Source organism: Dermacentor silvarum, chromosome 7, assembly GCF_013339745.2.
Source record: "Dermacentor silvarum isolate Dsil-2018 chromosome 7, BIME_Dsil_1.4, whole genome shotgun sequence".
NCBI classification, from domain to species: domain Eukaryota; kingdom Metazoa; phylum Arthropoda; class Arachnida; order Ixodida; family Ixodidae; genus Dermacentor; species Dermacentor silvarum.
This window is the reverse complement of record NC_051160.1, coordinates 120436483-120460674: the sequence shown is the minus strand read 5'-3', so window position 1 is coordinate 120460674 and position 24192 is coordinate 120436483. Positions and strand designations below refer to the sequence as shown.

The following is a 24192-nucleotide window of genomic DNA, read 5'->3' as shown; positions in this document are numbered from 1 at the left end:
ATTTTTGTCCCTTTCTGTACGCGTGGTTTTGTGTTCGCTTTCGTGTTTGTAGCATCGGGAAGATGTTTTTGAGGGGAGGGTACTGACACGTATACATGTTTATCTTTCACCGGTGGCAGCTTTCCACCGGCTAACAAATGTTAAACGTTATCGCTCGGCGCAGGACGCGCATGTATCGGAAGTTTCTAGAACGTTATCGATGCTTCTTTCCGTTGCCTGTTTTCACCGACGCTTATGTTATCTGATTGTACGACCGACGCGAATTGTCTAGAACTTTCTAGAAGAGCCGCGGGCATCAGGGATTAATCTGGAATCTTCGATGACTCAGGTATAAAAGCCGACGCGTTTCGCCGCTGATCAGATTTTCGACGATCGCCGACTGTGTTCGCCGCTATCGTTGTGCTTTGAGTGTAGCTTGCTTTTGTGGGCACAGGTTCGCCCAATAAACAACCAGTTTCGTCATACACAGTTTTAAGACTGTTTACTTCAGCGTCACTATACGTGGCAATATGGTGAGTTCAGAAAAACTACCAATAAAACTACCTCAATAACAAAGCCTAGCTCTTAATGGAGTCGCGACTCTACAACAACCTAGACGCATACTGTGATTTTTACATTGAATTATCTATATACACAGTTTTATAATTCTATTCTCAGAGACAAAAAATCTCGGTCCATGGCCCCGACCATCGCAGGCTTACAAAGCGACGCATACATTGCTACAGTTCATGAAGTCGAATGGCCTCAGTGACCGATTGCGAAGTGTTGGAAAGCTGCATCCATTCATGCTGAGAATATTTTGACGCCTTTCTCTCTCGTTTCTTTCCTTTCATCCCTTTAAGCCCCATCGCCCATGTAGGGTAGCAAACCGGACGTGCGTCTGATTGACCTCCCTGCCCTTCCTTTCCTCTTTTTCCTCCTCCTCCATTATCGTCGTCTAATAAATGTTTGCCGACTGAGATCAAGTATCAGCTATTACTCATTATAGGTAACGCTTTCTTCGTCTATTTCTTTTATTCATTCTCTTTCTCATGCGTGTGAACTATACATTTCACATAAGGTGTTGCCATGTCGGTCATTAAGCTGCTGGCACAGACAAGATAATAGTGCCTGCTGATATACCCAATATCCAGTGGAGCCTGTCAGTGGCGTAGCCAGAAATTTTGTTCGGGCGGGGCTCAAGTTGCAGCGCGGCCTCCTCCTTATAGAATTTGTCGTGGGATCAAATGCATGAATAATAACTGCATTGCCAATTTCATTGTATATTAGATGCTGCAAACGAATTATTGAACGCTATGCACTGTCCATTAAAATATGTATGTTTTCATTAAAAAAATATATTCGTATGCCCCAAAAATTGTGGCAGAAATAACTGATATCAATGCTTCCGTGTTTTTTTTTTGTCTAATTAATAAGTAGAGAAAACATCACATGAACTTTAGAACTATTGGCCCTTTTCGCGGAGCAGTTTGTTTTAGATAAACGAGATGGCGCTCACGGCGGCGCGCCATACCTCTCCTCAGCGACCGCGCACGAATACGAAACCATTACCGCTTCTACCTTGCTTCTGTGCGATCAGCTGTCGGAAATGCGACTGAGTTTTCGCTAACACACTGTGATACAATCATGCTAGATTGAATAATGTGGATTGAAGACGTGTGCAGTAGTTGGCCGCAAAAATAGTGACTGGCATGTTAAGGAATAGAATGAATCTGTGTGGCGAAGTTCGCGGACCGCTGCTGCAACTGTCCGAACGTGTTACCGGCACTTCGTGATGTACGGCTTTCCTCGAGGATACAGAAATTTGCTCATCCGCCAGCCTTGTATCGCTAACCTTCAAAGAAAGGGTTTCATCCCCAGAACGTCGGGAAGAGTGAGTACCACTCGTTAAACAATGACAAAGGGAGTAGCGCCGCTTCCTGTCATAGTAACTTTCGCGCACGTTATCTGTACACATCTGTCCAAATGGCAGGAAAACTTACGCCCACCCTATCGCCGACGTATCAAGAATAAGTGAATGGACGCACACTTGAATATATGCGCACTGTATACACACAATAAATGACGGACTACACCTACGGCGCACCAATGGTCGAAGCTGAGTGTTTCGTGACGGTCCACAAGAGTAAGCAAGTTACTAGCTGTAATATATATTTGCTACAAAGTATTACAATGTACAAAACAGCTACGTTTCAAGCCTTGTGTGCAGCAAGAACAAATCTATCGGAACTGAGCACACCCGCGAGCGATTAGGTAGAAAATAATCAGATAGTGGCCGCACCGAGGAATTTTACTGAGCCAGAAACTGACAAGCCACTGCTTCAAAATATTTGCCGAATAAAGAACAAAGAGCAAAACACACTAATCCTGACTGAATTCATAATCGCAAAGCTTGGAATGCATATTTAGCCCCGCTTTTAGAAGAAGCACCATATGCGCTGCTTGCGCCGTTTGTACATAGTTTAATGAGCTCCGAAAGCGCTTTTGCATGTTCTCTGAAGCTGTGATCAAAGCTTCGTGTCGTCCACCTAGTCACCGTCTACGATATCTCCGAAAACAGAGGTTTTCTAAGCCGCGCCGGCGTCATACACTTCCATTGTAAACAAGGAGGCAACGGAGGCAGTTGAGGCAAGCAATGGACGCGTCACCACGTGATGAAATATGGCAGCGTCCACGGGATCGCTGCGAAAAGGGTCAATATCAGTTCGAAACCAGCAAAGCAGTGCATGCAGCTTATATGAAAAACGTAAAGGCCATGAAATGAATAAGTTGAGGACAAATATTTTGATGAATCTTTGTCAATCAAGAACCTTATTTACATTTTTGTATATATGCAATGGCCAGGAAGAAACCTCAATGATGCTATCCCTCGTTGCAATCGATTGCGCAGGAGCAGCTGTAATTCGTCGTGTATTGTAATTACACCGAGATAATACTCGCAGCAGTGAGTACAAATAAAAAGTGGGAGTTCTGCAAAAAATATATTAGAAATGCGAAGATAGAATGGAATATACAAATGCCAAGATACAACTCGCTAAAGGGCAAAAAAAAAGAGTCGCTGGAAACAAAAGTTGACTGCTTGTATACACAAAACCTCGCAATAAGATAATTAAGAATACGTATGAGTCTCCAATAAATCTACGTATTTAAGCAAACGTCAGTGTATATATTGCGTCAAATAAGACAAATAAACATGTTGCTCAGTCAAAGATAGTAAACTTTGCGCACAGAAAGACAGATGATCTAGGCAAGAACATAACTATGATCGCAGAAATCGTGATATGTACTTGGGCCATGCAGCGGTCACGACAGTGCCATGTGGGTAGAATAATAGAGGAATAATGCATAAATCAGTACGAAAATGTGTAATTTAACTGCCTGCACAACGCCAACAATTATTCTGCACCCAAAATTAAAGGAGGGTATTCCTTCGTTTCAAAAAAGAAATAAAAGCAGGTAGCTGAAATGGAAAGAAAAGGACAAACGAAGGCCACAGATGATGCGGTAAGTTGAACTACCCAATATCCGAGTGTGTTTTTGGCGAACGCCGCCTGGGCCGGGCTTTCAATGAGCAAGGTCGGTCAAAATTATTGGTATCCTCATAATTTTTGTATTCGCGTGATAATTGTGATCATGATGCTAACTGCTAGAATAAACGGCGAAAATTTCTGCGGTTTTAAAAGCTAATGAACAGTCATACGTTTTCATAATTAAGAACTTATGGACCTGAAGGAACAGTGCTTTTTACTTCCATTTATTTTTGCTGCTTCGCTATCTAAAGGACAAATTTCTCTCGGCGGGAAAGTTGAGCGAAGCGGTCAATGAATTCGGACACGATGCCGACGTCTCTGTGGGTGTATAGAAGCGCCAGCCTAACCATGCGTTCCACAGACATTGTAGAGCGCAAGTAGTTTTTTAGTAAACTCTTGTTTAAAAAATATTCTCTCTGCGCTGGCAGTGGTCACTGGAAGGGTGACTAGAAGCTGCAGCAGTATTTACACATTTACATAGAACCTGCTGTCGCAGTGAGAGATGGGCATCTATTCCGTGCTAAAACCTAAAACACTCCCTTGATGGCGTTGGCATATTTGTTTAGGTACCTTGCAGAAACAGTAGGCTGTTCGATTACAGCGATGTCCGTCGTTTTGACAGGAAGTATGGAGAAGCAGCCTGCTTTTGAATCTAAGCTTTCTTTGATAATGTCACCACAAATTTCTATAATTTGGTTTTGTGCGTCTGGGCTTAAATACTAGGCAATACTGGGGCAACTTTCCAAATGGTTCTTCAGATATGTATCTCCACAATCAGCTCGCATGCGAAGAAGCACTCTGAAAATGCCTGTATTTTCAGCAGGGGCATTGCTTAAATCCATAGGGCCCCTGTCCCTGTGGCCACGGAGAGCCACACCTTGTCGCCCGCAAAAAAAAAAAATCTCAATAATAGGCCGTTCACTTTCTTCTGTTTTCTCATGTTTTACTTTGCCTGCCCTGGTCCAGCTGATCAATCACATTGGGCACGCTTCCTGAAAATGTTTGGAGAAAATTATCAGCTGCTAGCTGACATTTATGGTGATATTTAGTATTTTCGTGTGTGTGGGAGATTGTGAGCGCGCGCTTCCATTTATGGAACGGCTTGGACACGAGCGTTCCAGTGCGCGCATGTTGGCCCAAGTTTATAAGAACATTAACCCCATAAAGTTCTAGAATTGAAAATCTTTTAAAGCATGCCTTTGGAAATGTCAGCGCACCTTTCGCGTCAAAAGTTTATGAGAACTTTATACCCATAAAGTTTCGTAATTGAAATCCATGCGCTCCGTTTATTCCGCGGCCGCTGCGAGATGCCGCAACGCGCCCGCTCGCTATCGAAAAGCCGTTGAAAGTTTGTGCTCGGATGGGGCTCCTTGCGTTACGTGACTCCAGGTGCAAGGGCGTTGTCACGAAATCCAGCCCGAGTTTGCAATGTTCGTGCCGAAATGTCTTTTCGTGCGTAAAAAGGACATTGTAAACAAAATCCAGCATGATTGCCGGCGTCGGTGGTAGTTTTGGTCGGCGGTGCATGCCAGCACGAAAAAATTTCGGGGGGGGGGGGGGGGGGACTGAAGCCCCATCAGCCCCCCCCCCTGGCTACGCGCCTGGAGCCTGTACACTACGTATGGAAGTACTCGTCATCTGTAGGAATACTTGCTTTGGAAGCAGCAGCTTCCCATTATGTTCAAATGTGACCTGCTTACATTTTCTCCCCGAAAGTTAAAATTTTGTGCCCTACACGTATATTGCTTAAAGCCATCATAAAAGTACTCACCACTTCAAGTCAACCTCGTAGTGCTGGGTGAATAAATAAGAGGTTTGTCGGTGGCTGCGTACTTCATTATACAGGCATGTGTGTTTGTGGCCCAAAGTGCTTCTCTCATAACTCCGATAACGGACCCACACTTTCTCAAATGTATGAAGAGCCTAAAGGTAGAATTATTTCAGAACCATCACAAATTTAAATGTACATTAGCCATTCAAAACAAAAACCATTTCTTTACCTCTCGCTACTACTGAAAAAATAAGTTCACACCTCAGCAGCAGGATCGCAGTTACAAAGACTGCACTGGCCGTGAGCACACTCTACACGGAGAGCCGCTCTGCGCGCCATCTAAACACTGCAACACCCGATCACCATTTATGCCACTTAATTCGTGCACTCTATTCCTCACGCAAAACTATTGAAAGCGGTCATTGGTCGAACCCAGAAAGGACAACTGCAACTATTGCAGACAGCAGAAATCAATTGTTCGCTTGCTTCCTTCCAAATATATGCGCACGTATTCAGCAGACACGGACACTACGACTTAGGCACTAAGCGTGAATGCACTTTAATCTCGATAACGTATTCGTGTGTCACCGGTGAGAGACGCTAGCTTGATTATAGCAGATGAAAACCTCGCAGACTCTCTCATGTAGTTCCGTAATATAATCGTGGAAAGGACAGTCAAAATTGATACGGAAGTCTATTGCATGGCATGAAATGTTTTAAGGTGCTAGCTTTTTTTTGGAGGGGGGGGGGGGAGGGGGAGCTCATAGCTGAGTTTCTTGTCGGTGTTGGCTATGGCCACGGATACATTTGGCGTGTACCAGAATGTGACTCAATTAGACGAAACGCGTGGCGACACCACGTGCACTTCCACCAATGAGGGAAGAGAGTTCAGTCATGGTCTCCTTTAAAACCACCTAATGGTGCTACCCTCCGGCTATCCCATGGCGGAACACATCGACTGCGCCCGCAGTTTCGGGCAAATTTGTCCCGAAAGAAGTTAAGGAGTTCAGGAATGCACGCAAGCGAAGAGAACCAGACAACACAAATGCCATGAAAATTGACATGCGTTCCCTACTGAGAGCGCATCCGCGGTACGTGCGAGGAGATTTAGAAGGCCACCAGAGACACGAACTCCATTTGGTTGCAAAACCGACGAAGCGATGTAGTAGCCCCATCAACGATACGATCAGTTGTCTCGCGGCGGAAAAGACCGATTGCGGCCGCAGTCTCAAGAGACGGGGAATGCGTTTGGTACTTGCGATTGCGAGCGGATGCACTGAACTCGCACCACAGGTAACAACTAAGCATTCCAGTTACACACAAGTAACCATCCCCTGAGCTTTAATTTTCTTTTGAGCAAGGGGCACTCTAACTTAAAACTATTCCAATGTGTTTCCATTCGATTTCCGCCATTCGTTCTCTGCGAATAGCAAACATTTTTTTTAGCCACACAGTTTCGCCTTGCATGTCGCGCAACATAAATAAACCAACGAAACTGCCAGAACTTCCTGCCCTAAATGACGTGTTCGTAGGGATTTTAGATGTTTTTCCGAACGAAAAAAAAAACTGAAATTTATTAGTAGACGCCTATTTCGATATTAGCCTTCACATGTCGGTGAAACTGCTTGCGGGCCTGCACCTACTTCCTTCATCTTCGTATTTACTATTTTATAACGATGTTCAAATAACAATGTTTAAACTGCTTCTGTTCCCTCCCAAATTTGTAACCCCAATCATATAATACTCCTGTCGCAGCCTGTGAAGCGCTTGAATAAATTAATCTGTCACGCAACGTCTCCAAACGGCGAAAATTGAAGACGTCAAAGGCACATATGTCCGCTTTAAAGATGCATTAATATGCCGAACATAACTGGGCCGGTATTCACAATCACTAAGCAAACTTACAAACACATTTAATTAAATTTGGCGTACGAGCAATGTTACGAGAAACGCGTATTCACATAGATAAAATTGTTCGTAAGGTAAACAAGCTTGCGATGCTCGCCGGTGCAAATGAGATCGCTGCAGTCGAAAAAACGTGAGGATGTAAGACTAGCATAGGTGCTAACTTCGGTACTTGCGCGAATAGTAAGTGTAAGTCGATTCACAAAACCTAATCAGCCATCTCAGCAGCCCATGTAAGAAGAAACTTCTGCGATAGGAGGTTGCAGTGTTACGAGCATAATTGTGTCTATCTGCGCCGATCGAGCGGACGCGGTTAACTTTGGAACGCGCGGTTGCGGCCGATCAGCCAGACGCCACAATTGATTGCCAAGGATGGCGCATCCTTATACCGTTGTGGCGCGCTCCGATTTGTCATTTCAAACTGTATTGAGCAGTTTTAGTGCATAATTGTATTGGGCGTTCACTGCTGTGGAAGGCAGTAACATTAATTATGTGCTGCTAAGTTTTGATAATTGTCACATAGGCTGTGTTTTTTAGGCTCGCAGTAGCCTGGCATTTCATACTCGTCGTGACACTCTATTGGGTGACAGCAAATAGAAGTGGTGCCCGTCCCTGACAACCATCAAGTTTGTCTTGGATGTTTTGGGAGCACTTCTGTTGTTTTTTTTTTTTTCGTTCTTTTTTTTCTATTTGGAGCTTTCCTTCGCTCAGAGGGCGGCAGATGATTGTTTTTCACGACGATTTTAAGGCTGTAATTCTCCGTGCGAGATGAAACAACGAAAAAAAAAAAAACAAAGAACGTCTAAACATTTCAAATTAGCCGAACTTGTTGCTGTTGTACAATTGGCTGTCGTCTTCCGTGCTGTTTGCGTGAACCTTCTATAATATTGCTCATAGTTTCAATTCACCAGTAAGTCGAAGAGACGTAGTGGGCTGTACCCACGGTTTTGCTAATCGTGTGGCCTACGGTGTGAGTGAACGTATGCGTACGACGCACGACAATCCTGTCCATATTATACACATGTGATATTCACACTGAAAATAAAAAAGTGCAATCGTTCCATTTTTCCAGTACGATCATATGCGGCAGAATCTTCGAGGTTAACAATGAAGCTAGTAAACAAATTGCGGACCGCTGAAACAAGCGATGTAACCGAAAATTGTAAAGCTTAACGCTAAGACGCAGGACGAGTGCGATGAGGATCAGTGATGAACGCTGATAAGATGTCAAAGTGTGATAGGCAGCGAAACTTGCGCGTACGGATCTTACGGGGTGAAGCTTTATGTCATAATCTGGGAGTGTCGGCAGCCACGGCTTCTCTATGTATTTCTCGTTAGCGCTGCTTCCATAGCTCTCCGTGCCCTCCGGAGGGATCCTATGCGAAGGGAGAGCGCATTTTTTCTTCTGTTTCCTCGACCAGTGCTATACAGACGGTACCGGCTGCCGATGGAGCAGATATTTAGCCTCTACAAGGAATACAACTGCAGCTACAGCCGTGTGCAGCGCGATCAACATCAACATACGTGTCCTTGTCGCCTTGGCTTGAGATCCATATGAAATACATATTATGCAGCCTTATTTTTATTTCTTTCCGTAATTACTATTCAAATAAGGACGTTCAGTGACTTTGTAATAGACCTGGCCAGCCATTGCTCCGCATGAGCGCCTTTTTTTGCACCAAATATGTGACCATGTGTCCATCAGTCCTGTGCCTCGAAGAAATGTCAGAAAAATGTGTGACACTTCCACTGCCATTCTTTTGACTGCGTTATGGTGAACAGGCGAATGTGGTTTAGCTTGTCGACGCTGTAGCAGACGCCCAGAAAAGGAAGCTGCCGAATAGGCGTGTGCAGTGATTTGCCGTAAGATTATACCATCAACTACATATGCATGAAGTGCGATCATGCAATAATTTGACCGCGCTTATTTCATTTCTCATCATTTAACGCGGGGTTTTCTTCCGCCTCGCTCTCATATACCCCATAAGGTAAATGCGTGGTCACTTTGATTTCACCCTTATCTCGGTGAAATAACATTTGGCGAAGAAATCGCATATGAACAGCGCAGCTTAGTGAAATTGCGTCCCCAAATTTTAATTTTCTGATAAATGGAGACTGTCCCATTACGAAAAATCCAAGGTGGAAGCTCGCCGCTCGCTCTTGATTTTAGCTGACCGCTCTACTCTGAGCGGTGAGCAAAAATGAATTTCTTTGCGTATAAATACTTGAAGGGCTGGAGGAAACTAACTGCGGACAGAGGATATTTCAATACGTCCAGAGTTTCCTTAATCAGAGAACTGCAATAATAAAGATGGGTGATTATGAATCCGACACCATTCGGCCACCAAACAAAGGAACACCACAAGGGGCGGTAATTTCACCCACACTTTTCAACGTTGCCATGATAGGCCTTGCAAAGCAACTCAAAGAAATCGCCGGTCTACAACATACGATACATGCCGACGACATAACCGTATGGACAACTACAGGTAGCCTAGCGGAGAAAGAAGATAGACTACAATAGGCAGCTAGCACCATAGAAGAGTACACGAGAATACGGGGACTCCAATGCTCAGCGGAAAAGTCGGAACTTATCCGCTTTACAAAGAGAAAATCGCTAAGGACGGACCCGAGTGTAAAGCTGCAAGTCAAGCTAGAAGGAAAAATCATTCAAGAGAAAGATACCATAAGAATACTCGGTATGTGGCTGCAAGCTGATCAGAGATGCCTGCATACACTAAATACCCTCCAATCAGCAGTGCAACAGATCTCACGCATGATCGCCCGTATAACAAACAATCGTATGGGGATGCGAGAACAAGATACCCTCCGACTGGTAAAAAGTCTCATCGTCAGTCGCATCACATACTCACTCCCCTATCATAATATGAACAGGGAAGAGAAAGAAAAAGCAAACCGAATAATAAGAATGGCCTACAAGACTGCTCTAAGATTACCTCAGAATACTTCAAACGACAAGCTACTGGCGCTTGGTCTACACAACACGATTGAAGAATGAACCGAGGCACAGCCACGAACACAAGAAAATCGCCTGCTCCAGACTCCAACAGGCAGAGAAGTCTTAAGCAAGTTAGGGCGTGATGCACTAATACAAAAACATCAAGAAACTAATGAGATACCCAACGAACTTAGAGAATGGTACACGGTATCCCCCATACCAAATAACACTGGATCCTACCCTGCATGCTGGGAGAAGAACGGCTAGGCCACAATACATAGAAAAAATGACAAAATACATGAATACGGCAAGATTCACTGACGCCGCGCCTTATCAGACAGATGCAAGGAAGGCGGTGGCAGTGGTCACAGACCGTAGAGGGAAAATTACAGCCTGCGCTTCAATAGATCGCGCTTCTACAACAGCAGCAGAAGAGGTTGCAATTGCGCTCGCAATAAAAGAGGGCTGGACGCGAAACGCTCCATTAACGATAATCGCAGACTCACAGAAAGCTTGCAGAAACTATCTGAGGGGCAAAGTTGGAGTACAGGCGCTCCGAATACTTGTCGGGACTGGATGGGACCCCACGGTTCAATACATCCAAACGGTGACCTGGGCACCGGGGCACGAGGGTGTCACCGGGAACCTGCAAGCGGACGAGGCGGCTCGAGGCTTTACAAATCACCGTGCCGCCCCAGACTCTGCAATAGAGAACCCTACACCCCTAGATCCTTGCTTTGCAACAATTCTGGTATACTTCAGAGAAAATAGAAAGATCTATCCACCCCCGCATGGTAAACTCAGCACTGCGGAGGCAACCGTGTTGCGAAGATTACAGACGAACACCTACATAAATTTGCACACACTCCACCTGATCTACCCCACGGCTTACAGAGACATATGCCCGTGGTGTGGAGCAACACCAACACTCTTTCACACCACGTGGGAGTGTGCAGAACACGGAGAAGAACACGAAACAAACGGCACGTGGAACGAATGGGAGGCGCTGCTGTCTAGCCCGGCCCTGGAAGATCAGCTACGACTGATCCAACGAGCTGAGCGGATGGCCCGTGCTAGTGGGGCCTTGGAATAGGGGCACCACCCTGCTGGACAAACTTCGTATTTAACCCCCTACCCCCTCTGTGGACTGGGGTAGGAGCCTGTCCGGTTTCTGAATATAATAAAGTTTTACTACTACTACTACTACTACTACTACTTGCGTATAATTAATTATTATCCCGTCGCAATATAACATTGTATATCACTTTGAGTACGTAAACGACATCGCTTTGCAAACTCTCCTTTGAGAATAAGTTTCAGCGGCATACTTAATACGCTGTAAGTACGCCGCCACAACTTTAAACCAGCCACCGCGACCTAACCATTGGGAAGCAGGCCAAGTATAAACACCTGCGCCAATCTCTCTTCTGGTTACCTGCTTTTGCTGGGATTGCTTTGCCCAACCGAAAGCTTCCCCTCCTATGTGCGTTCGTCGCCTCTTGTGGGCCAATTATACTAGGAAATCTGATCAATCAGGTCCGCACTCCGTTCGTATTGTCGACGCAAAAATAATTTTGCTTCCGAACCCCTCACTCAAAAAGAAAAGACTTGTCGCGTTGATGTACGATATGTATGTATATTTCTACAGGGAATATTTCTGTACACGTGAGTTTCTAGAAGCACCCTCGTTTGCTCATGTATGTGCCTTACTCTGTCCTTGTCTTAAAAACGCACTTCAATAGAGTATGAGCAGCAAAAGAACAAGGGGAAAGCAGGAGCCACCGTTTCGACAAGTGGACTTGTCTTTTTTCAAGGCGACATCTGCTCTCCTCGGCAGAGTATATAGGCACGGTCCTTCTAAAGGGGACAGAGGGTAATGCGGCTGCGCGAGGTAAAGAAGAGCGAAGGTGTGTTAGCGCCGAGGGTGCAGAATTGAAAACAAGAGATAATGTGAGCCAACCCCGTTTGTTAGCCGGTGTACGTGTCATTGTACGTTAACTTTCGTGAAAGGGGCCTGGACGAGGGGTCGGAGGAGGAGGAGGGGAGGGGACGGCGCACCATGCATTTCGGATGCCACTCAAGGCTTCGCGGCGGTAGCGCAAGATGGCACCAAGTGCCGTCTAGGGAAGTGCGCAAAAGGAGGCCCGCTGCAATAGAAGCCTCCTACATAACTCATTTTGACAGGGGCAAAACGTTGGGTTGTTTAATGATTCAAAGCTAACGAATTACCGTTCACAGTCATCGTGAATCGCGAAATGGGTTTGGCTGAAACTGCTTATTATAAAGCAAAGTATTCATTGCACCTTCTACCACTTTAGGAGAGCTGGCTGTTGGCTGCTAGTGTCTTGTCAAATAAACACTTTGGGTCACTGGTTATGGGCTCGATTGGATACATTGGGCCACTGCGTACGTGTAAATGGGCATGTGCCACTAAATATGTGAATAATTGCGGCCTATCTCCGAGAATGGCTATGTCCACTGGGCAAGTGCCTGATTAGACAACCACAAAAAAGTGACACAAGGTGAGGAAGTCCGGAACATAAAAATGAAGACGTCACCTACAGAGAAGTCGGAAAGCCGGCCTACAGAGTAGCCGAACGTGCAGAAAGTGAACAAAATTGGACGAGTGCGCGCTGCAAGCGAGGAACGTTGAGTTGCATAGAGGAAAAGGGGAGTGAAGTGATCTTTTAAGAAACATCAAATAAAATTTTGCGGATAAGCGATTGCATGGATTGCGTCGATTGGTTTTTCTTTTCTGTTATGTATTCTGGTAGTGGGCGATGAAGTATCGGGTATAAGGGCCATTAATGGCATTCTTCAGGAGTTGAAGCGTCGTAGAAGCGTCCTATCTGTCGTGCAGATTCTATGTTGGAGAAAACTAATGGCGTAATTGGGACGGCTCGCGTGTTCACCGCGAAAAAAAAGAAAATAATAGAAGTGGTGAATTCTACTGACGATGAGCGGCACAATATGCCATTTTTGGTACCCTTGTTGTAGCTTTTTTTATAAACATATGAGTTGTGCAATGGCACTTCAGCATTTTTCAAGATGTTTTCATTGTTGATTGAATGTATTTGAGCAGGTGCAAAGAACATCGCTAGTAGGTTGTACAAGCCCCATATGCACGCTTTCAAGGCGTGACAGACAGATAGACAGATAATGAACTTTATTATTCAGGGCGTGAAGAACCAATAAAAGGGAGTATAGAACTTCTAATCTCACTGTGGACAGCAGGCAAAGGAGCCGCATTCACACAAAAAGCTTTCGTGGGTCTGGTGGTATCAGGCCCAAGGTGAGAGTAGTTGACCAGAAGACGTCGCCTGTGATAATGTCTAGACAGGACTTATAAAATAAACGTCCGCGGCCATAAGGGGCGCCAGGACAACTGAAATTTCACATAACAACGCTCGGCGTTCTAATGCCAGCCGCGTTTCGGTCTTGCTATAAGGCTGATGAAACCTGCCACGTACACATGGAAATTTTACATATGCAACCAGCCTTTGCACTAAGCGCCTCATACGATAGCAGTGAAAGGTTATTCTGCCCGTTTTGTTGTTCCATACCGTATGCGTTATGATTCGTGCACACTCAATGTGGAAATTCGCAAAACCTTCAAGAGCTACAAGAGCGGTGCACAATAACATTTGTCTAATGTTCTTATCAAGCACGGAAAAAAAAGTGGTCATTCGTACAGAGAATGTTTTCTTTCTTCATTTTTTGCTGTTGCCATTACTCGTAGCGTTAGCGGGGTCATCATCACCATCACCAGCCAACTTTTATTTCCACTGCAGAAAAAGTGCGATCTCCAATTACCCCTGTATTGACTTAGCTGATTCGCACTTGCCCATGCAAGTTCCCTAATTTCATTGCCCCATCTAATTTTCTACTGTACTTGACTATGCTCCCCTTCTCTTAGCACCCACTTTGTATTTCTAATGGTACACCTGCTATCTACCCTACGTATTACATGGCCTGTTCAACTCCAGTTTTTTCTCTTACTGTAAACTAGTATATAGGCTTTCCTTGTTTGCTCTCTGATCCGCGTCGCTCTCGCCCATCTTTTAACATTACGCCTAACATCTTTTGTTCCAGCGCACTTTGCGTGGCCCTTGACTTATTATCTAGCTTCTTTGTTAACCAGCAGGTTCCTTCACCGTATGTCAGCACCTGTAGAATGCAATAATTGTACAGTTTTCTTTTCAATGACAGTGGTAAGCTCCCAGACAGTAATTCGTCTGTAAATTTACTTTTCATGGTCAAGGTCACCTGTGAGGAATTAACCTAGATAAACGTACCACTGTAAATAATATACATGCATAATGCGATATAAACATATTTGTGCTGGGATGTGATTAGATATGGCAGATGAACATATATAGCGAATATTTAGTTTCTGCGGTTTCTGCGGTTGCATTTAGTAATTATTCCTGGAGGAGGCAATTTTGCTGCATGTGTCGAAAGCACGCGGTTTAAACCTACTCTTACGACGTTGCATAATCCTTCCACGAAAGACATACATATTCAAAGTTTGAAAAAAGGCTTACACTCATAAGGTCTTGGAGAGTGACGGCGTTAATTCCTAGTGCCATAGTTATCAGCAAGGCAAGTCTTGAAGGGCACATCATCCGTTAAAAGCCAGCGCAAAGGCTAGAAAGCGAAAGTTCGTGAGTGTTCAAATTTTCCGGGGCTAAGGTTTCGAATGAAATGGTAGTGCTCCGAGGGTTTCACATTCTACGTGCGCACAACAGGTGCTTCTCCTCCCACCTGGATCGCAAGAACATTTGTGCGCAGTAGCAGTGCTTCTACTGCGCTGCACAATCAACAAGACCCACCGATTACATGGAACAGGCTTTACACTATGAATAATAGCATTCAGGACAATGAGACGCTGTATTCCTATTGTGACGGAGCGAATGACGATGCAGGGTTCTTTCAGTAAACAAGGTTTATCTGAGCGAACTTGTGCTCCGCAGAAACTCAAAGAAAATGTAAGCGGCGAAAAAGCAGCCAACAGAGCCACGTGTACAGGCGATCGGCGGGTGCCTTCTTCTGGGCGCCGTCACGAGCGGACGCGTCCTCCTCTTCTCTCCGTTGTGTTCTGACGTCTGAGACGCCGTTAGCGTTCGCCGAAAAGCGAGTCAGCGCCTCAACTCGCCGTGTGCTAGTGACAACAGTGCGAAACATTCTAACAAATGAGATAGCCTGCGCGGCATACAAAAGGAAGAACGAGAAACACGTACTTCGCTTCGAACATAGATAAGACAACCGGGTGCGGCCGGACGCTGGCAAGAAAACACATAAGAAAACAAACCAGATGACATGGTTCGCGGCAATGTAGGTTGTCTAGTGCCTCCTTCTACTTCAACGCAACAGAAGACCGGCTATCGTTGTTCGATGCATTTCGCAGTTACTGTACAATTAAATTTTTGCAAATATATTTTTGCTTTCCTCCTATCACTCCAGCCATGCATTTATAAGTATGAAATATTGAATTGCACCCTTTACAAAGCCTACGTGCACGAACTCACGGTGATGCGGTGGTCTTGATGTTAGAATAAATGTTGGTGTTTAAGTAAATGGTTAATAAATATACACACTCAATAAAAACGGGCCTATGTTTGTAAGTGTGCTTATGTAACTTTTCTAGGACGTTTTTTTTTTTCTCTTGTAACCTACAAGGTTATGCCTGCGTGCTAGTTGCAACGAATCTATTCGGTACGCAGCTAGTTGGGTTTGTGTTTCTGTTTACAGCGCCGTAACATTCGTAACCTTTTGAAAAACGTGTATTTCACTGTATATTTCCCCGTGTATTTACCCGTATATTTACGATAATCCGTTAGTAACAAGACAAATTCTAGGTAATTAATATAGAGCGCATTTATATGTGTAGAGTAACCCCAGCACATTTCACCTGACCTCCCAAGTACAATAGGTCGCATCTGGCGGAGTGCGTAAAGGCGGCGTTTGTCTAAAAATGAACATGCTACAACACAATCTGCGATGTTCAGTGAAGCAGCCGTGCCTTCTCTAATGTGTTCCTGTGGTGACCAACAATATTAGTTTACACTCCTGGCATGTACACTAGCAGAGCCGGAAGCAAATAAAAAACCTAAAACAATGCTTCACCTTATACAATTGCATATATCGCTTTAGGTGTATGATTTTCTGTCCCTGAATATTTACTCCTTGAGCATAAATGGTAATTTCCTGAGTGTGTGCCTTGTAGGAATGACCCTATATTAAGCCAGAGAATGACAGAATTTTACCAGCGAAGCTGTTTAAGCTGGATGTACACCGGTGTAGGGAGCCAACATGTAAGCGCTTTAATCTAGGCTCCCTACTCCGGTGGTGTACGCCCGAAATGTGGGCCGATCCTGGAGGTGTGCAGAAAGGGTCCAAGCGCCATGGAACCCCCTGTGAACTACCCTACCCCTGTGAACTAGCGAAGCTGTTTAAGCTCGAGGATGGTCCATTCGAGTACGCCGCAAAACCTCCGCCTGGCGATGTAACCCTGCGTCGCCTAGCAACGCTGCACCACAGCTGCACCGACCTCGCTGAGCCTCACAACTGCGTGAGCCGTGACGTCATCGCGCGCGCCACATCGCTTCGCCTTAGCTTTGCCGATCGAGCCATGACGTCACCGCTCCGTGCAGAGTTGTTGCCGCGGCTGCGCACAGGCGGAGCTAAGCTGTGACGTCACTGCGCCGACCCACGGGATATACACCTCCGCGTCGCCGCCGCGGTGACACAAAAGCCCCGCCGTCTCCGCGCCGAGCACATCGCCGCGAAGATGGGGAGGTTGAAGAAGAGCGCCACTTCTGAAGAAGAGGAAGCGCGGCGAGTGAGCCGCCTCGCCGCTACACGAGAGTGAGTGAGACGACTTCGGTCCGATTCCGAGTATCGCGCCGCCGAAGCGGCAATGAAGTGTCGTCGATTCGCTGAAGATCCAGAGTTAATAGCCCGCGAAACCGAGTAAAGCGTTTGAGCGCCCAGAAGCGTCCGGATACTTTAATGACCCAGTGTTCGTTGCTCCTTGGGCTGTCGATGATTCTCTGGTGATCTTGCGCAAAACGTGGCCTAGTTTTGAAGCACAACCTCGCAAAAACTTGGCTGAACCGAGATAAATCTATGTGGGGTTGCCAGCTTCGTGGTTTGCCGAGTCTTCACACCACTAGTATGAAGCTAGCGACTAGCTTGAGCATGAGCTAGCTAGCTGAGTACTAGCTCGAGCGGCAGCTTACAATTGAATTTTTTGTGTGTCTTCGGCATTTTTGTTCAATTGTGCCACTGGGAGAGTAGTGGCTGGTACTAGCGACAGGATGCCGCCAAGACGAGGTAACGGGCGGACGTGCTGCGTTCCCAGTTACGGAAACATAAAAATTAAAAAAAACATTGAGTTTCATGTGCCAGAAACACCATCGGATTATGAAGCACGCCGAAGCGTAGGACCCCGGAATAATTTGGACCATCTGTGGTTCTTTAACGTGACACGTCCCAAACAAATGGGAATACCTGCAGATAAGACCACGGGGAATTCAGTGCAACCGTGCACCCTGCCCCCCCCCCCCCTTCATCTTATGATTGCCGGACAGGGCATCAACAGAACCCCGGTAGCACGAATCCTGGGCATTCACATGCAAGAAAATAACAGTGTAAAGCCGGCAATACACATACTCAAACATACCGTCAAGCGTATTACAACCCGCATGGCTAGAATAGCAAGAAGTAAGGATGGAATGCCAGAAGTCGAGACATTACACCCGCACAGGCCTTCGTCCTCACCCGAATCACCTTCGCCCTGCCCTTCCAAGCTACACGCAAGACCGAAATAGAAAACATCAAGCTCATAAGAATCGCATACAAAGCTGCACTCCCACTTTCGAACTGCACGAGCACAGACAGACTCTTGTAGACCGGCATAAATAACACATATGAAGAACTGGCAACCGCCACGCTAATCGCACAAAGAGAACAACTCAGCACCATACACCAGGGCAGAAGACTACTGCAAAGACTGAGATACCCACTCCCTCCCCAGTACTGTGGAGACGAAACGGCCATCGTACCGATGCGCCTACGGGCTCCCATCATCGTGGAACCGGTCCCCAAGAAAATGCACCCGCTATACAATAAAAAGCGCCGGCAAGCGCGAGCACGAAAACTCTTCCCGAGAAGGAACGATCCTGATACCTACTACAACGATGCTAGCCTTTACTCTACAACACCACAAGGCCCCCCCCAAAAAAACGGCATACGCAACGGCAATGACTAACCAAAACAACGTGGTGGCCTGCGCATCTATACGCACCACATCAAGCGCCACTGTGGAGGCAGCAGCCATAGCCCTCGCAATCAAAAATGCAGAACGAAGAGGTCGCTGCGCATATATCCTGACGAATTCACAAGCCGCCTGTCAGTTATATCTTAGAAGCACACTTCCCAGGTGCGTCACCGATATCCTGGGACCAACGCTGACTGCGGACCATGGGGCCGTTTGGTGCCCAGAACACACGGGCCTGGAAGGCAACAAGGAGGCCAACTACGTAGTTCGCGGACTTGCTAGCTGAGCTGCAGAACCCTCTTCGAGGCCCCCCACAGACCACCATGAAGATGCCATCACGAGAAGGCAGATTTTGCAGGACCAACGCCTGACCAGACGGAAGTGCGCTCCTCCTCATCCCAAGTAAAGCAGCCAGCAAGCCAGGGACTGACGCCACCTTCAAACCAACACTTACCCGCTCATATCGAGATTGCACGCAATGTTTGCAGAGGTATACACAACCGGGGTATGCCCCTGGTGCATCAACCACAGATCCACACTGCTACACATTACTTACCAATGTACGGAGCGCCAAGCCTAGGCAATATCCAGACTGGTAAGCTCATCACAGACACTCACAACATGGTCTTGGGAGATACAGCTTTCCGAGCTGACACTGGGAAGCCAACTGGTGACCCTGGACCAGGCCCGGTGAGCTTCCGTCGCCAGTGGGGCTCTACAAAGAGGGCTCCACCTTAGATTAATCACATCACTCTTCGTATTATAATGTTTCATCATCATCACCATAATTCACCTTAATCCACTTAATTACACCTATGTCAACCTTAATGCACACTAATCCACTTCAATCAACCCTAGTTCTCATTCCTACACCTAAATCAGACTTATTCCACCCTAACCCACCTTTTCCTCCTTCATACACCTTAATTGCTGAATAGGTGGGTAGACTACTTCCGCCAGGGTAGGCCCAGTATTGCCAATCTTCAGGATTGGCCCACTATTTTGTCTGCCGATGCGGCTTTTTTCTACACACCCTGTCGATGGACGCACTTTTGGTGAGAACGTAGCCATATACAGATTCGCTGTAGAAAGGCGTTTTGCAATTCCTGAGAGTATAATGTAGCTCAGACAGTATGCTGGCGGAAAATTGACACTATAGAGCCTAGCGCGTCAGTGCGCAGCCGGTGCGCTTTGGTGTGGCCTGTGCTGGAAGGAAACATGTTATATATCACGCAAGAGCATTTACACCAGGGTGCATCGCGCGCTATCTTGGCTGGCTGGCAGCTTGCTAACTTTCAGGGAATAGACAGGAGCGAATGCGGGGAGTCGGCGCTTCACGAAACGAAAAAGCGATAGATACGGCAGTGCGGCAACAGCTAATCGCCGAGCTGCTCCGCGCACGCTCAGCATCCAAAGCAAGGCAGACATTTTTGACAATCCTGGTGGCGCCAGCTTCACGTATCGGACTTTGCCGGCTGCTGCCAGCTACGCCGGAAACGCCATACTATATTAGAGTCTTATTCGTCCTTGGAGCCAGTGTGCGCGCCACCTCGCACTGCCGAACATAAAAACGACGTTTTTATGTTCAGCAGTGCAATATATTTTTGAAATGGTGTACTTTACCCTCAAATGAATTTCTCTGCTTCGATAAAAAGTGTTGCATGGGCACTTTAAGATCAGTCACAGGGATTCACTTGCTGAAACGCTATATACTAAAAACATTTTATAGTATCATTGCTTATATCTTTGCAACCACAGGCCTTACTGTAGTATTAATGCGTAAAGAGAAGAAGCCATTAGTGGATTATGAATGTGTCGTGTTCGAACATGGCGTCGTTATCGCGCCTGGCATGGCGCAATCGGAGCTAAATTTAGCTTTCCTCATTGTATTCAGAGAAGCACAGCTGGACAATCCACCTGTCCATCCAAGCCGCAATGGCGAAATAGATATAATTTATCGATTTAATTCGGGTGCTCACTACGAATTTTAAGGTGTACAAGTGGACAATTTGTTGTAGAAATTTTAGCCTTGCTCGGTTATGGCCCTCCGTGCGTTTGACATATACGGTCCAGAAATGGCGTGAACAGATTCTGGCAGGAAGACAGACAAATATTCAAATCATTTGACCGTGTCGCAACGTCTCTCTCTGTGTAGAGAGCGCAAATGCAGGAGTCTACGGACCAAAACTATCTACGAGGGTGGCGGGTTTGACCAACGCAGGGTAACGCCCCTGGATATTCGGAAACAGCAAGAGGCTTTGATCTCGCTGCCGAACTACGCGGCTGGACTATAACTTCAGCACACCCTCTCATGTGGGCAAATAGAAGCTAGCAGGTTACGCGTGCCGCCTATGCAATTCTTCGTTCACTGCCAACCACGAAACATTCATGCATAGCTTCTACAATCACTGATACAAAGATTGACACTTGCCCCAGCAAAATTTGTTTGTCACGCGAAAAGTGCAATGTCTTCTATCTGCAGAAAAATTCGTAACTTGCGAAGTGAACGCATTTATACGGTATAATTGTGTAAATGTAGGTGATTGGTAGCTTTATAAGTGAAAAGGAAGAATTCAAGAAAAAGAAGTCGCAGTTTCGCCCGAAAGGCGAAGCATCAATTCCGATAGACAATTAGTAGAGGGCTATACGGATTAATGATAGTAGTTTTATCGGCTGCATAAACTTGAAGACGTTCGCTTACTAACTCAATTAACAACCATGGTGTCAGCGCGCACAAGCAAACATGAATAGGTCACACTCGATGACCGCAGACAACCACTGTCAAAACGCTGGCGTGAGCGTGAGCGTGGATTCGCTCTCGATAAAAGCGTGCGTCACTCTCGCGCTTTCACCCGAGCATACAGCATACGGCGCGCGGCGACGATTTTATCGCCCTTGGTCTTTATGTGGAACCTCACGGCGACGGCGACAGCAGAAATCCGTTTGGAATGTCTATATTGTCACGAGCAATGGCAAAGACAAAGACGTTGTAGTGGGGCTGGGTCAGAGGATCCTGCTGAAACCTGCTGGAACCTGTGCGGCTCTGTGCAGTCTTGGCTAGGCAAGCGCTAGCCGCTTACTGTAAATAAATACTTCCCGTAACATCTTTTTGGTGGAGGCGCGGGGTCCCTCCAATTTCCACGAAAGGCAACAAATGGATTGCAGTCGCTACGGATTGTACCACTCGATATGCAATTACTCGAGTATTGCCAACCAGCTGGGCCACAGACGTAGCCGACTTCCTACTATACGACGTCATCCTCCAACATCATTCTCCACGTCGCCTACTCACAGATCACGGTCGCTGCTTCCTGTCTCGTGTGGTTGACGATCTACTTCGATCGTGTGCTACTCATCCCAACTTCACGACCTCATATCACCCTCAAACCAATGGACTCACCGAACGCCTAAACCGTACACTGACCGACATGCTTTCCAGGTACGTTTCCGATGACCACCACGACTGGGACGTTGCGCTTCCGTTCGTCACATTTCCATACAACTGATTGCGTCATGAAACTGCCGGCTACTCACCCTTCTATCTTTCTTTGGACGTAATTCCTTACTACCTTTCACACCTTGCTCCCTTCTGATCCGTATTCCACGTCCATGACTTCCTATGCGCAAGATGACATCACGCGTGCACTCGTCGCGCGCATATTAGCCCGCGCTCGGCTCTCGTCATCGCAGACCGCACAAAAGGCTATTTACGATCGTCGACACCGGGATACTGACTTTCAACCGGGCTCTCTCATCCTTCTCTGGCTTCCATCTCGTCGTGTTGGCCTCCGTGAAAAGTTAATGTTGCGGTGCATCGGGCCATACCGCGTGCTGCGTCAGGTGACTCCTGTCACCTATGAGATATCTCCCATGGCATCCGCCTCATCGACTGCCGCACCACGAAGTGACATCATACATGTTTCCCGCCTCAAACATTACAACTGGGATAACCCATTTTTACCACAACAAGCACCGGGACGGTGCTTCATCAGCCGGGGATAATGTCACGAGCAATGGCAAAGACGTTGTAGTTGGGCTGGGTCCGAGGATCTCCTGTCGGACTGAAACCTGCTGGAACCTATGCGGCTCTGTGCAGACCTGACTAGACAAGCGCTAGCTACTTACTGTTAATTAAATACTCCCCGTAACGTCATAATTTCTGTCGCAATAAGATGAAGTTGATCAGAAGGCACCTGTATGATCAGATTTATGCACTCATAGGGATACATAGGGGGCCATAGAAAATGCATAGGAACGCCTATAGTAGGTAGGGGTGGGCTAACTTGAAATTGGATGGTGGACCAACTGAAACTTGGAGGTGGGCCAACTTAAATTCGGGGCAGGCCAACTTGATATTTGTGGGTGAACCAGCTTAAATTTTGGGGTGGGCCAAATTGAAATTTGAGGTGGCTTAACTAAAATTTAAGGGTGGGCCAACTTGAAATTTGGGGTGGCCGAACTGAAATTTGGAGATCCTCCAGCTTAAAATTTGGGGGTGCGCCAACTTGAAATGTTGGGGTTGGGAGACAGAAATTTTGGGGCATGCTGGCGCATCTTTAGACAATTCTAGAGGAGTTTCTGTATACTTTTTCTTGCGTGTCCAAGTTTAGGGCAGCAACTGTGCACGTGCATTGATTGGCGGTGCATTGATGCGGGAACGCATCATGTGGTCAACGTGCTCTTTCCAGAGAAATAGTTTGACTAGAAATACGTCTGCCTGCTGTGATGATCAAAATAACTGTGGCTCCAAACCACGCTGTTAAGGTGGTTGGACAGGGGAGCTGTGAACGACACCCACAACGACTACCTATTGTGACGTCACTTGAATTCACACACGTGGCTCTACAAAGCGGTAAACCAGAGACAAGTGAAATGTACTTAACCACCCCCTTTACTACTTCAGAACGACATTATTCCACGCTCTTCTTCTGGCGTCTTTACTTTCCGTGATCTACCCATGGTAGTGTGGAATGAACTGAATGTCTTAATAAACCATGGTGACGTCACTACGTGTTTTCTATGCAGTTGGGTACTTTTTCACTTGGAGTAGCTTATGCAACCGTAGTCTTTACCGGGAAACACACGCGGGAGAAGGAACGTGCTTCGCGTTATTCGCAGACGTCATTGGCATACACTATACTGTTTGCGCTTCACACGAGGGTTTTGAATGACGTCAACCTCTTTTGAAGCAGCTGCAAACTTAATCTTTACCAGAACGCACCGGAGGGTGTACCGTTGTTCACGTGTGCCTTATCATCCATCATGTGGTTTTGATGCTTGCTTTGTGGTTTTTCTTTTGAACACGTGTGCTGAGCTGTATGTTGTTTGCTTGATTTCAAAGGAGATATGCTGTTTGTATTCAATTTTTAGCCTGGTCTTTTTTGCTTACGCCAACGACACGAAAATTTCCTTGGCTGCTAGAGGTATACAGCTGCGCTGTAAAACAAAGTGAATGTTCTAGTTAACGGACTCCCGACCATTGCTTTAGTTGATACTGGTGCGAATGTGTCTGTCATGAGCCTCGCTTTCAAGAACCACCTAGGCCACAAAGGTATGTTTTCATGGGGCGATGCCGTTACCTTTCGTGGAGTAGGCGGCGAGTCTATCCACACCCTTGGTGTTTGCGCTGTAAGTGTTACGTTGGCTGGTAAAGTGTTTTTGTCGGAGTTTTTAGTCCTTTCCCGCTGTTCGCACGATGTATTTCTCGGCATAGATTTTCTTCAACGCTGCAGCGCTTTTTCGAACT

At 46.4% G+C, this 24192-nt stretch overlaps 1 protein-coding gene across 1 annotated transcript in view; it reads right to left on the bottom strand.

The window, feature by feature from the left end:
* The window catches only part of LOC119458392 (uncharacterized), a 54395-nt gene extending 39419 nt beyond the window's left edge, over nt 1-14976 (bottom strand). Inside the window, exons 1-2 of the mRNA XM_037720235.2 lie at nt 14710-14976; nt 5302-5453 (exon numbers count right to left, since the gene is read on the bottom strand). Coding sequence (XP_037576163.1) covers nt 5302-5453; nt 14710-14790 — 233 coding nt within the window. The 5' untranslated portion in view covers nt 14791-14976. The remainder of the gene's footprint in view (nt 1-5301; nt 5454-14709) is intronic.
* Between the last annotated feature and the right edge of the window lie 9216 nt (nt 14977-24192).